This window comes from Hemiscyllium ocellatum, chromosome 23, assembly GCF_020745735.1.
Source record: "Hemiscyllium ocellatum isolate sHemOce1 chromosome 23, sHemOce1.pat.X.cur, whole genome shotgun sequence".
NCBI lineage: Eukaryota > Metazoa > Chordata > Chondrichthyes > Orectolobiformes > Hemiscylliidae > Hemiscyllium > Hemiscyllium ocellatum.
In genome coordinates this window covers 8,463,287-8,478,803 of record NC_083423.1, presented here as the reverse complement: position 1 = coordinate 8,478,803, position 15,517 = coordinate 8,463,287, and the positions used below count along the sequence as shown (strand labels likewise).

Sequence of the window (15,517 nt, the reverse complement as noted above, 5' to 3'; positions counted from 1 at the left end):
GAGAGAAAAATGACAATAATATTGGATCTTAAAACAACTCTATCCTATTTCAAATAGCATTAACTCCTACACAACTATCTGCTGAGTTTAATGGCAACAATGATGACATTTCTGACCTTTTTTCATCTTCACCGTTTCACATCCATTTAAAGGATCTCCTAACTGTCTCTATCAAAGGCTCAACTGTTACCAAATTAGCAATCCAGGAAGAGTCAGGTACTGCACCTCAATAAAATTATTCTATACATCATCTTCATTCAATTAAAGAATATATGCAAACATTTATTCTCCATCTAAATCCTTCATTTATTCACAGAATTTGAGTGGATTTAAAATGTTGACGATTTATAGGTAAGGTGCAACAATCTGGAGCGTACATTACTTAAAACCTTAGGCACTGTATTTTTACTGTTATTTTCAAATTCTTTTGCCGTCGGTAGGTTGGAGAGACCTAATCTGCAGTACATAAGCAATTGCTTCCATCTGCACTCCCAGAGATTAATAAACATGATACCAATTCAACAGCCTTCTCTATGTCTGTTGCATTCTCTGTGTATAAGCCATTGTAGTACAGCCATCCCAACTATGTAGTCATTGTAGCTTCTCTGGATCTTAACTAATTCAGCCAAAACTGACAAACCAGCCATGATTTCGGTGTTGTGGAAATGTCAAAAGGCTTCAATATTCATTGCTCAGAACCACATATAAGAATGGCACTCAACTTGGCTTTTGGTTGACTGATGGTACTAAATATTCCTATCCTAAAAGAGTCACTGTCCATGAGAAGTATGAGCGAGAGCAGCATAAGTTGGGAAAGAAAAGTTTAAACACTCAACTAAACATGTTTAAACATGGAAAATTGTTACTTGAAAGGGTAATGCAAACCCAGATAAGGAAGGAAATTGGAAGGCAAAAAATAAAATCAGCTCTACCACATCTAGCAAAAACGACTAAACAGACTTGTTGGAATGATTTTACTGAAAATAATACTGGTCATTAGATTACAAGAATGCCTAATAAATACTTCAGTTTTTAACTCAAGAATTAATCACTTCAGGTCATAAAACACTTCAATTTGACATCCATTTAAAATAATTAAAATGATTTTCCAAGGGATGAGGTTTACCACTTGTACGGTTCCACTGGTTGTTCCTACAACAGAGGTCCTGAACAAATCCCATTGCACAACTAAGTGAATCCCGGTGGTTAAATAACTGCAGCAAACAGCATAATTGAGCTTGTGTTACTTTAGCTTAAAAAAGCCTGTAGAAGCCTTTTTAGTGTCATCGTTTTAAGCACTTCCAATTTTCAGATGGAAGTATTTTTGTCCTTCCCAATCTTCTGTCAGATTCAAATCTAGATTCCTGTTTCACCTTCTAAAGAATCAATCTTTTCAACCAAATAAAACTATTCAAGGGTTGCTGAAAAGTTTGCAAAATGCTTTCATCCTGAATACCTTGTCAGGCTTCATTTAAAATTCCCCTAATATACATGTTCAAATAGTTTGTAAATCAACTTATTGATAATCTCTATTCTGGATGCTATAGGAATACAGCTCAAGTTGCTTTAATATTTCCTTTTGTAAGGCAGAAGGCAATTTATAGTAAACATTTCAGAAAACAGATTAAAAACAAAATGGTTACAAAGTTTTTTGAGACAGTTGTGGAAACTATTCTCTAACTTTTACCAATAGGATACAAATTATTTTACCTGACAACCCTGGTCAAATGCAACCTATTCAGTTTTACCTACTGAATACGAATATTCACGTGAGATGCCTTATACATACAAAGAACATACAATACAGACAACACCTAGTACAGAATTATGGAAAACTGGCAGCGATTTTATAGCAGTAGCTTAACTGGAGGATTTGGATCAAGTAAACAACAAATAAAAGCGAGGAACTTAAAATCTACTCATTTTCATGCTGGTGCCATTCATTGGATAGCACCTTGAGCCCGAAGCTCCAGGTTCGAGTCCCACATTGGAATGCTCAAAGAAGAATTATTCATAAAGTGGCCAAAAAAGGTTGGGTATGAGTGTTTAAGTCTTCCAACATACATTAATGACAGGCAGCAATAGCAGTCGTGAATCTTAGTCAGTCACATGCTAGAAGGAAGTCTGGAACCTCAAACATCTCTATGCATAGCTGGGCTACAATAAACTTGTAAAAAGGTGCATGCTGCTACAACTATTCAGACTCCAAGTGAACTGTATTGCACCACCACCAACACCACTTAAGAGTTCCTTTCCTGTACCAGCGTACCCCATGTAATTAAATGACATCATGCAGCACAATCACAAATTTACCAAAGCAGAATTACTTTCGTTAAACTCGCAACTGATTGCTTAGGAAGTTATTCAAGTTGTAGTTAATTTCATTTGACCCAGCAACAAGAAAGTTAGCTGCAGCTTTTCTGATTTGTGTGTCATAAGAGAAGTGACTGTGGAAAGACACACTACTGAGAATTCCAAGTCTGGAATTGTAGGAGGCAAGTGTTACAGTTTACCTGAACATCAGGAGAATTATATGCTCACACTCTTTTACAAGGAAAAATATTTTCAAAATCAGCAGGCTTTCTTTGGACAAGATTAGTTGATTGTCAGATGACAAACTTAGATCAAAATAACAAATCTGAACAATATTCGATAAAGCCTGCAGGTGCAATGTGAGAAGTATTTGTTTCTCCAGTGATGCTAGTAAGAACACAAAATTTAAAATTTCCTCCCATTGTACTGCAGCCAAATGCAAAATTGTTACTTAATTTCAGGTTTGATCATTCTTTTTGTTTTAACTATGACAACTAGTTTTACAGAAGACAAATAATGGCTACTGCATTTAAAACCAGATACAAAAATAAAGGCATAAAATTGTAGGTAGTGGGTACATTGCATACATCATGTCCAATCTGCAGTGTCAAAATTACTGTTTAAAGGTTGACAATATCCCCTGTCAAAGTGGCTTTCAAAGCTCAAACATCTCTGCTCCCGCTGCACTTATATCTCTTCCTTACTGCTTTGTTCTGTTTTGGTTCATGGGCTTGCAAGGTCTGGTTCAGTATAAGTGCCAGTCATAGCTAAGTGGTAGTAGTCGAATTTCTGAGCCAGGGGTTCAAATCTCATTCCACGGAACTGAATCTCAAGCAGTGCTCCAGTACAGTACTGCAAAGGTGCTGCACTGTTGAAAATGTCATTTTGCATGTGTTGCTAAACCATCTGCCCACTCAGGTGGGCTTAAAAGATATTCTGGCACTATTTGAAGAGGGACAGCTAAGCTGTGTGCAGAATGCCTGTTCATATATTTTACATTTACAACAGTGACTACACTTCAGAATCAGATTAGAGTGGTCTGGAAAAGCACAGCGGTCAGGCAGCATCCGAGGAGCATGAAAATCGACATTTCGGGCAAATCGACTCCACCATCTGCAGTCCTTACTTTTGCCACACTACAGAAGTAGCTCAGTGGCTGTAAGCTGCTGTCGGACATCCTGAGGTCACAAGAAGTCCAAACAAATGTTAGTCTTTCTTCTTTTTATTCATGAATAAAGCCAAGATCACATCAAGATTTGTTATAATCTGTACATTGACTTTTGCACAGTTATTAGAAATATTGATTGAACACTTTCTTTGTAGCCCAAGAATCTTCATGATACGCACTTGTGCAGTGGACAAAGACAGGAAGCTTGGACCGTCCTGGTCCTTGTATAATGTGCAAAAGAGCATTCATCTTTTCAAGAGTCTTGGAATAGACTGAAATTATGTTGGCTAAAAATGCTGAGCAGCTCCTCTGCTCTATCCTGTTGTGGGAAGGCATTGAGCAGGACAATGAATTAAAGATAGACTTCTCTTAGTAACCCCCAACTGAAGAACTGAATTTTACAAAAATAGAAGAAACATACTGCTGTATATGTTAGAAGGAAATGTGCAATGAGGAAGATCAAATTTAGATAGTCTTGTAATGAAATGAATAATAATGCGATTGTACATTTATGCTTTCACTAGGTAAGGTTATTCTAATAAACATTGGTGGATGCAAATTAAATGAAATAACTTAATCATTTATCCTTTTTAAAGGTGCTTAATGCATCTGCCTTTACATGCATTTACTGAACTTATTTCATCATGTTACAAACTAAGAAAAACATTGGATAATCATACATCAATCTGCTTAAACAACAGTAACTAAACTTAAATGAATTGCTACGCCATACAATTCAACCCTACAAAATACAGGATAGTTCTGTGGTCATGCAGGATCACATTTCACTGAACAAGTTAAAATCACTAAAACTGCTCTCCCAGTAATACTTTGTAGAGTTGCTGAAATTGACACAACTGACAAGTGGGAGGCTTTCAAAACTGTGATAACTAGAGTTCAGAGGCATTATATTCTTAATAGAGTTAAAGGTAAGATTAGCGAACAATGGATGAATAAAGATACTGGAAATAAGAAAAGAATTAAATATTATATACAAACAACTGGGATCAAATGTAAATCTTGAAGAGTCTAGAGTGTGTTAGGGCATTCTTAAGAAGGAAACCAGGAAGGCAAAGATGGAATATGAGATAGCCTTGGCAGATAAGGTTTAGGATAATCCGAAGAGATTCTAGAGGTATATTAAGAGCAATTAGACAAAAAGTAGGGCCTCGTAAAGATCAACAGGTCTTCTTTGTGTTGAACCTCAGGAGATGGAAGAGATAGTAAATGAATATTTTGCGTCAGTTTTTACTGCAGAGAAAGATTGTAGAGAAAGGCTAGAGAACGCAAAGAAATAAATATTGATGTTTTGAAAACAGTTCACATTGGAGAAGAGGAAGTTCAGGAGATCTTAGAAAACGTCAAGGTGGATAAATCTCTGGGGCGTGACCAAGTGTATACCAGGAGATTATGGGAAGTTAGAAGAAATTGCAGGACCCCTAGCAGAAATATTTATATTATCTACAGCCACGGGCGAGAAGCTGGAGGACCGGAGGATGGCTATTGCTGCACCTTTATTTAAAGAAAGGCTGTAAGGAGAAACCTAAAAACTGTAGACCTGTGAGTCTGACATCGGTGGTGGTAAGGTAAAGGAGGTGATTCTGAAAGATAGCATTTACATGCATTCGGAGAGACAAGGAATGATTAGGGATAGTCAGCATGGTTTTGTGAGGAAACTCATATCTCACAAACTTGATTTAATTTTTTGAGGAAGTAAAAAAAAATTGATGAGGGCAGAGTGGTAGATGGTTGTTTACTTGGACTTTAGTAAAGTCTTTGATAGGATTCCGCGTGGCAGACTAATTAGTCAAGTTAGATCACATGGTATTCAAGGTGAGCTTGCTAAATGAATACAAAATTGGTCATACGGTATGAGACACAGGGTGGTCTGGAGGGTTGTTTTTTCAGATTGCAGGTCTCTGACCAGCGGTGTTCCACAGGGATTGGCACTGGTCCACTTTTGTTTGTCATTTATAATAAATGATTTGGATGAGAATAAAGTAGGTGTGGTCGGTAAGTTTGTAGATGACACTAAAATTGGTGGTATATTAAGGGCAATGAAGAAGGTTATCTCAGTTTACAAAGAGATATTGATCAATTAGATCAATGGGCTGAGGTGTGGCAGAATGGACTTTAATTTGGATAAATGCAAGGTATTGTGTTTTGGTAAAACAACAGCAAGACTTATATAATTAATGGTATACCCCTGTTAAAGAATAAAGAGACCTAGGGGTTCAGGTGCATTACTCTTTGAAATTTGTGTCACAGTTATACAGGATGGTTAAGAAAGCATTTAGCACGCTTACCTTCATTGGTTAGACCATTGAATATAGGAGTTGGGACATCATGTTGAGATTGTACAAGACGTTGGTGAGGCCCCTTTTGGCGTACAGTTCTGGTCGCCCTGTTATAGGAAGGCTATGATTAAACTGGAGAGGGTTCAGAGAAGACTTACCATGATGTTGCTGGAATGGAGGGTTTGAGATATAAAAACAGGCTGGGACTTTTCACCACTGGAACTCAGGAGGTTGAGGGGTGACCTTATAGAAACTTATAAAATCATGAGAAGACACAGATAAGATGAATAGTAAAGGTCGTTTCCCTAAGGTGGAGGAGTTCAAAACAAGACGGCATGCTTTTAAGATGAGAGGACAAAGGTTTAAAAAGGACAAAGGGCAATGTTTTTTAACACAAAGTGTGGACTGAACTGCCAGAAGAAGTGGCAGATGTAGGTATGGTTACAACATTTAAAAGACATTTAGATAAGTACATGTATAGGAAAGGCTTGGAGGGATATGAACCAAACACAGGCAGGTGGGACTAATTTAGTTTAGGAACGTGGTTGGTGTGGACTGGTTGGACCAAAAGGTCTGTTACCATGCTATATGACTCTATAAGGTTATGACCTCCGCATGAGAAGACCTCTGATTATTTACGATGTCGAACAGTAATTTTTATCAATTAAACAAGAAATTCCTAGCAGATCAAAGTGTTCAAACAAAACATTTTGCTAAATAATCACAACATTTGGCTTAATAATGTAAAGTCAACCAAAAAAGGCACATTTTAACACATAAATTATCTAAAGACGTGCAAATATTAGGTAAGTTTACAACTAGTATCTCCAAATCTTGCATTTAATAGCGCATTTTAAATCTTGCAGAAAATCCCAAGCAATTCACATAAAGGAGGTACAGTAGTTTATTGGTTATACTGACAAATAATCTAAGGTCATGAGTTCAATTCCCATTATGACAAATTGTAGCAATGAATGCAATAAATCTGGCAATTTGTACCCTGACACCAGAAAGAAAAATGACAATGAAAGCTGCCAGTGTGTTATAAAAACACAGCTGGCTCACTAATTCCTTCAGGGAGGGAAAACTGCCACTCACTCTTACCCAACTGTGAATCTAGTCTCACACCACATGTTTGACTCTTAATACCCTTAGGGACCGATGATAAATCATGGCTTGTCAATGTTGCCACATTCCCAGAATAAATAAAATCAAATATATAATGAATTACTTTGAAAGCACATGACTGTTGTTATGGTCAACAGGTCAATCAATTGTGTGTATAGCAAGATCCATGGGATCTTTACCATTCACAGAGGAAGACTGGCTCTCTAGTTAAAGATGCATATGAAGGATGGTGCCCCTTACATCGCAGAACCTGTAGTTGATAGTCAATTTAGATTATGTGGTCAAAGGTTAGATAATCTCTTGACTCAGAAATATTTGTATTTCAAACAGACACAAATTGACAAAGGTCACCTCCTCCAAATTATAAAGCGCATAAAAAATGTTTATAACTTTGACCATTTATGAGCTTATTTAAAAAGCATACAAGTAAAACTCCGAGGTTCTGAAAAAAAGCATCTAATCCATCCTTAAAACACAAGCAGACTGCATGTTTGCAACTAATGAAAAGCACTTATTGTGAATGAATAATCTGATTTAGGTTCCATTACACCTTCACTTCTCTTCTGAGAATGCTCTCAGCAGCTGCAAATATAGAAGGTATTTAGTAAGATTTCTGAATGTAAAAGTATTTAATTAGATTAGGTTATATTAGATTCAATTCCCTACAGTGTGGAAACAGGCCCTTCAGCCCAACCAGTTCACACCGATCCTCCGACGAGTAACCCACCCTATTGACCCATTTCACTCTGACTAATGCACCTAACACTATGGGCAATTTAGCATAGCCAATTCACCTGCCCTGCACATATTTGGACTGTGGGAACACCCAGAGGAAACCCACGCAAACACGGGGAGAATATGCAAACTCCACACAGACAATCACCCAAGGCTGGAATCGAATCTGGAACCCTGGTGCTGTAAGGCAACAGTACTTAACCACTGAACCACAATGCTGCCCCAATTGGTCTTTATTTCTTTTTCAAATTCTAATAATAAATGTCTCACCTTATTAGTACCAAATTGGATCACTTCCAACATCAAAAAGAGGTTTTTGCTCAGGCATACAGCACAACAATAGACTGCATAAGATACAAGATTATCAAGAAGACTGCAGATACAAATTTGGAATGTATTTAACCTTGATGGATTGCAGAAACAACTCTGAATTCCTCAATACTGCCCTGTGCTTAAGTGAAATTTCTAACTGATTTGAAGTAGTCCTTTTCAAAGAATCTTGTATGCATAAAACTAAATTTATATTTCAGTACAATTTTGCAGGAATGGACTGATGGAAATGGCATATTTCAGGTGAAATGAATATTTATCATGCTTTTTTCAATACTTTAGATGAAAAGAACATCAAGGTATTCACCCAATTTCTGTTCAATATTTCTCCCTAAAATACTAACAAACAGAAATGAATTGGTTGTTCTCTACATTTACTGCTTGTGGTGCACGTACAAACATTGCACCAAAAGCAACAGTGACTGTACCTTCAAGGTAATTCATTGGGTAGTGACACATTTCTGTGAAGCATTGATCAAGATCTATATAAATGCAATTTTGCTCATTCTTACTTTGGTTTAACTTTTAAAAGTTTGCAGAAGTGATGCAGTTTTTAAGCAGGATAAAAGTGAGATGAGATAATCTACGGTTTTACTGAATAACAAAGGAGGTTCAAGGTGCAAAACGACGACTCACATCCTCATTCGTTGTTAACTGATGATGTTACACTACAAAAATTTGTCATGCTAATGTTAAAATAAACGTCTTACTAATATGTTGTTTTACTGATGCTTCTGATTAAATGCCCATGTTACATTTCCAACCAGTCAAGTTTAACGCTTAAAGATCTCACCTTCCTGTGATGAGATGAGCGGAGGCATGTACTCTGGAATATATTCCTTCTCATCAGCAAGACTCTTGGTTCCAGGCTGAGGGAATTGAAGTACATTGTTTTTGCTGACAGGAAATGCTGGGATTTGGTGTGCAAATCCAATGGGCTCGAGGTTGTGAATATAGTCTTCAAGTTCTGAAAGGCTGATTCCCATTAATTTAAACGCCTGGCCGAGATCATCCAAAACAGGATCCGTCCGGCCATCTGGCAAAGAATAAAGAAAGTTTAATGGCATGGTTAAGTACTACTGGAAAGCAGAGGTAAATAATCAGTTTCTAAGTACAATATTAACACGATACAGTTTCATTCAGGCCGATCTGTTCATTTGCTTTTTTTTGTTATAGGTGACAGTAACCTAAAGCAATCTAACTGTCAATTTACCCTCCTTCCTTTTGGGAAGGAACTGAGCTTCTTCTTGCGACTTTCCTGTTGTTGTGTAGAAAAAATTCAATACCGTCAATTCCAGAAAAGCAGTGGTAAATCAACACAATTATTTATGCATCCAGTTTTGCCACTTTTCAAAAGTACAGTAACAATTCAGTCTGTCACCTTTGGTCAGTCATTATTTATCATTAATGTCTTGTAGACTGTAGCATTTTTAGAACATAAATTGAAAGAACTAAATCAACAGCAGAATTCATTGTGGTGGCAGAATAAAAGTAACAAGACAGTTACATTTGAATTTGAATGACTAAGTATTGTTAAATTGTAGAAAAAGTACCTGCATTAATATACATTTGGCTTTATATACATTATTGGAAAATATATCAATTACCGCAGATGTCAAAATAATTAGGTTTTATCAGGTGATATCATTATGTGTCAGGTTCCACAGCAAACTTCTAAACTTATTCCAATATATCCCATTCTCTCCATGGAAGGCTGTCCCTAATACAAATCCTCACTCAACTTCTCAATAAAATGAACTTAAATGAAGCTGAATTAGTGTTTAGTCCAATGTTGATGATCATACTTAGGGAGTATACTAGTGGTATTGTCACTGGACTATTAATTCAGAGACCTAGCTAATGTCCTACAAACCTGGCTCCAAATCTCACCATGGCAGTGGTGGAATTTGAATTCAATAAAAATCTAGGATTAAGAATCTAATGATGATCAATGCTCTTGCTGATTGGTGGGAAAAATCCATCTGATTCACTAGTATCCTTCAGGGAAGGAAATCGGCCATCTCTACCTGGTCTAGGCTTCATGTGACTGCAGACCCACAGCAACGTGGCTGACCAACAAATGCCCTCTGGGAAATTAGAATGGGCAATAGATGCTGGCCTGGCCAGAGACATCCAAGGAATTTTAAAAATTATCACTTTTCAGCATTAATATTCCCTCAGCAATTATTAAATGTTCTCAAACTAAACTTTGATATTTTTCAGCAAGAGCAAAGTTATTTATTTTGCCTATGCTACTGTAAAAATATAACATTTTCAATGTTGTCTTAATTAAGAAATACTTAAGCCTTAATGTGTAAGACACTTCTGTCAACTAAGAACCTGCATTGTTATCATGACAGTGCAGTGAACAGCACACCAGAACTGTGGTGTGTAAATAGTCCAAACTTTTAATTAGCAGTTGGAATTATAGAATCCCGACAATGTGGAAGCAAGCCATTGAGCCCATTCAGTCCACACCAACCTTCTGAAGGGCATCCCACCCGGACCCAGCAAACTCCCCTATCCTGTCATAGAGTCACAGAGATGTACAGCATGGAAGCAGACCCTTCGGTCCAACCCGTCCATGCTGACCAGATATCCCAACCCAATCTAGTCCCACCTGCCAGCACCCGGCCCATATCCCTCCAAACCCTTCCTATTCATATTCCCATCCAAATGCCTCTCAAATGTTGCAATTGTACCAGCCTCCACCACTTCCTCTGACAGCTCATTCCATACGCGTACCACCCTCTGTGTAAAACAGTTGCCCCACAGGTCTCTTTTATATCTTTCCCCTCTCACTCCAAACCTATGCCCTCTAGTTCTGGACTCCCCAACCCCAGGGAAAAGACTTTGCCTATTTAACCTATCCATGCCCCTCATAATTTTGTAAACCTCTGTAAGGTCATCCCTCAGCCTCTGACGCTCCAGGGAAAACAGCCCCAGCCTGTTCGGTCTCTCCCTATAGCTCAAATCCTCCAACCCTGGCAACATCCTTGTAAATCTTTTCTGAACCCTTTCAAATTTCACAACATCTTTCCGATAGGAAGGAGACCAGAATTGCACGCAATATTCCAACAGTGGCCTAACCAATGTCCTGCACAGCCGCAACATGACCTCCCAACTCCTGTACTCAATGCTCTGACCAATAAAGGAAAGCATACCAAACGCCTTCTTCACTATCCTATCTACCTGCGACTTCACTTTCAAGGAGCTATGAACCTGCACTGCAAGGTCTCTTTGCTCAGCAACACTCCCTAGGATCTTACCATTAAGTGTATACGCCCTGCTAAGATTTCCTTTCCCAAAATGCAGTACCTCACCTTTATCTGAATTAAACTCCTTCTGCCAGTTTTTAGCCCATAGGCCCATCTGGTCAAGATGCTGTTGTAATCTGAGGTAACCCTCTTCACTGTCCACTAACATCTCCAATTTTGGTGTCATCTGCAAACTTACTAACTGTACCTCTTCTGCTTGCATCTAAATCATTTATGTAAATGACAAAAAAGTAGAGGACCCAGCACTGATCCTTGTGGCACTCCACTGGTCACAGGCCTCCAGTCTGAAAAACAACCCACCACCACCACCACCACCCTCTGTCTTCTACCTTTGAGCCAGTTCTGTATCCAAATGGCTAGTTCTCCCTGTATTCCATGAGATCTAACCTTGCTAATCAGTCTCCCATGCGGAACCTTGTCGAACGCCTTACTGAGGTCCAGTAGATCATATCTACCACTCTGCTGTCATCAATCCTCTTTGTTACTTCAATCAAGTTTGTGAGACATGATTTCCCATGTACAAAGCCATTTTGATTATCCCTAATCAGTCCTTGCCTTTCCAAATACATGTACACCCTGTCCCTCAGGATTCCCTCCAATAACTTGCCCACCACCAATGTCAGGCTCACTGGTCTATAGTTCCCTGGCTTGTCCTTACCACCCTTCTTAAACAATGGCACCACGTTAGTCAACCTCCAGTCTTCCGGCACCTCACCTGTGACTATACAAATATCTCAGCAAGAGGCCCAGCAATCACTTCTCTAGCTTGTCACAGAGTTCTTGGGTACACCTGATCAGGTCCTGGGGATTTATCCAATTTTGTGCATTTCAAGACATCCAGCACTTCCTCCTCTGTAATATGGACATTTTGCAAGATGTCACCATCTATTTCCCTACTGTCTATATCGTCCATATCATTTTCCACTAAATACTGATGCAAAGTACTTGTTTAGTATCTCTTGTGGCTACATACAAAGGCTGCCTTGCTGATCTTTGAGGGGCCCTATTCCTTCCCTAGTTACCTTTTTATCCTTAACGTATTTGTAAAAACTCTTTGGATTCTCCTTAATTCTATGTGCCAAAGCTATCTCATGTCCTCTCTTTGCTCTCCTGATTTCCCTCTTAAGTATACTCCTACTTCCTTTATACTCTTCTAAGGATTCACTTGATCTATCTTGTCTATACCTTCCATATGCTTCCTTCTTTTTCTTAACCAAACCCTCAAATTCTTTAGTCATCCAGCATTCCCTGTACCTACCAGCCTTTCCTTTCACCCTGACAGGAATATACTTTCTCTGGATTCACGTTATCTCATTTCTGAAGGCTTCCCATTTTCCAGCCGTCCCTTTACCTGCGAACATCTGCCCCCAATCAGCTTTCGAAAGTTCTTGCCTAACACTGTCAAAATTGGCGTCTCCAAATTAGAACTTCAACTTTTAGATTTGGTCTATCCTTTTCCATCATTGTTTTAAATCTAATAGAATTATGATTGCTGGCCCCAAAGTGCTCCCCCACTGATACCTCAGTCATCTGCCCTGCCTTATTTCCCAAGAGTAAATCAAGTTTTGCACCTTCTCTAGTAGGTCCATCCACATACTGAATCAGAAAATTGTCTTGTACACTCTTAAGAAATTCCTCTCCATCTAAACCCTTAACACTATGACAGTCCCAGTCTATGTTTGGAAAGTTAAAATCCCCTACCATAACCACCCAATTTTTCTTACAGGTAGCTGATATCTCCTTAAAAGTTTGTTTCTCAATTTCCCTCTGACTATTGGGGGGGTCTATAACACAATCCCAATAAGGTTATCATCCCTTTCTTTTTTCTCAGTTCCATCCAAATAACTTCCCAGGATATATTTCCGGGAATATCCTCCCTCAGCACAGCTGTAATGCTATCCCTTATCAAAAATGACAACCCCCTCCTCTCTTGCCTCCCTTTCTACCTTTCCTGTAGCATTGATATCCTGGAACTTTAAGCTAGGAGGAAATGAGGACTGCTGATGCTGGAGATCCGAGCTGAAAAATATGTTGTTAGGAAAGCGCAGCAGGTCAGGCAGCATCCAAGGAGCAGGAGAATCAACGTTTCGAGCATAAGCCCTGCAAGCTCCTGAAGAAGGGCTTATGCCTGAAACTTCGATTCTCCTCCTCCTTGGATGCTGCCTGACCTGGAACTTTAAACTGCCAGTCTTGTCCATCCCTGAGCCATGTTTCTGTAATTGCTATGATATCCCAGTTCCATGTTCCTAACCATGTCCTGAGTTCATCTGCCTTCCCTGTTAGGCCCCTTGCATTGAAATAAATGCAGTGTAATTTATTAGTCCTACCTTGTCCCTGCCTGCCCTGACTGTTTAGACCTGCTTCTGTTTTCAACTGTACCAGTCTCAGATTGACCTCTTTCCTCACTATCTTCCTGGGTCCCAACCCTCCTCCCCTGCAATCCCACCTTCCAAGCAGTTCTAACAAATCTCCCTGCCAGTATATTAGTCCCCTTCCAATTTAGGTGCAATCCGTCCTTCTTGTACAGGTCACTTCTACCCCAAAAGAGATTCCAATGATGCAAAAATATGAATCCTTCCCCCATTGACCAGCTCCTCAGCCATGCATTCATCTGCTCTATCCTCTTATCCCTGCCCTCACTAGCTCGTAGCACTGGGAGTAGTCCAGATGTTACTACTCTCGATGACCTCCTTTTTAAATGTCTGCCTAACTCTCTGTAATCTCCTTTCAGAATCTCAACCTTTCCCCTTCCTATGTCGTTGGTTCCAATGTGGACAATGACCTCTTGCTGGCCCCTCTCCCCCGTGAGAACATTCTGTACCCTCTCTGAGACACCCTGGCACCAGGGAAGCAACACACCATTCTGCTTTACCGTTGCTGGCCACAGAAACGTCTGTCTGTACCTAGAACTAGAGAATCCCCTAACACAATTGATCTCTTGGAACCCGACATACCCCTCATTGCATTAGAGCCAGTCTCAATACTAGAAACTTGGCTGTCTGTGCTACATTCCCCTGAGAATCCACCAACCCCTACATTTTCCAAAACAGCATACCTGTTTGAAATGGGTACATCCACAAAAGACTCCTGCACTAGCTGCCTACCTCTCTTACCTTTCCTGGAGTTAACCACAGTTAACCTGGAGATAATCTCAGTGTGTGGAGTCAGAGGAGATAGGGGAAGCACTAAATGAATATTTTTCAACAGTATTCACTCTAGAAAATGACAATGTTGTCGAGGAGATTACTGAGATACAGGCTACTAGACTAGGTGTGATTGACGTTCACAAAGAAGAGGTATTAGAAATCCTGCAGAGTTTGAAAATAGATAAATACCCTGGGCCGGATGGGATTTATCCTAGGACACTCTGGGAAGCCAGGGAGGAGATTGCCGGGCCTTTGACATTGATCTGCATTGTCTACAAGAATAGTGCCAGAAGACTGGAGGATAGCAAATGTGGTTCCCCTGTTCAAGAAGGGGAGTAGAGACAATCCTGGTAATTATAGACCAGTGAGCCTTACTTCAGTTGTTGGTAAAGCATTGGAAAAGGTTATAAGAGATAGGATTTATAATCATCTAGAAAAGAATAATTTGATTAGGGATAGTCAGCACGGTTTTGTGAAGGGTAGGTCGTGCCTCACAAACCTTATAGAGTTCCTTGAGAAGGTGACCAAAGAGGTAGATGAGTGTAAACTGGTTGATATGGTGTATGTGGATTTCAACAAGGCGTTCGATAAGATTCCCCACAGTAGGCTATTGTACAAAATGTGGAGGAATGGGATTGTGGGAGATATAGCAGTTTGGATCAGTAATTGGCTTGCTGAAAGAAGACAGAGGGTGATGGTTGATGAGAAATTTTCATCCTGGAGTCCAGTTACCAGTGGTGTACCGCAAGGTTCAGTGTTGGGTCCACTGCTGTTCGTCATTTTTATAAACGACCTGGATGAAGGCGTAGAAGGGTGGGTTAGTAAATTTGCAGATAACACTAAGGTCGGTGGAGTTGTGGATAGTGACGAAGGATGTTGTAGGTTGCAGAGAGACATGGATAAGCTGCAGAGCTGGGCTGAGAGGTGGCAAATGGAGTTTAATGTGGACAAGTGTGAGGTGATTCACTTTGGTTGGAGTAACCGGAATGCAAAGTACTGTGCTAATGGTAAGATTCTTGGTAGTGTAGATGAGCAGAGAGATCTCTGTATCCAGGTACACAGATCCTTGAAAGTTGCCACCCAGATTTATAGGGTTGTTAAGAAGGCATACAGTGTTTTAGC

At 39.5% G+C, this 15,517-nt stretch overlaps 1 protein-coding gene across 1 annotated transcript in view; it reads right to left on the bottom strand.

The window, feature by feature from the left end:
- The window catches only part of taf3 (TAF3 RNA polymerase II, TATA box binding protein (TBP)-associated facto), a 184,869-nt gene that overhangs the window by 154,737 nt on the left and 14,615 nt on the right, over nt 1–15,517 (bottom strand). The window contains exon 2 of the mRNA XM_060842637.1: nt 8,765–9,007. Within this exon, the coding sequence (XP_060698620.1) occupies nt 8,765–9,007 (243 nt within the window). The remainder of the gene's footprint in view (nt 1–8,764; nt 9,008–15,517) is intronic.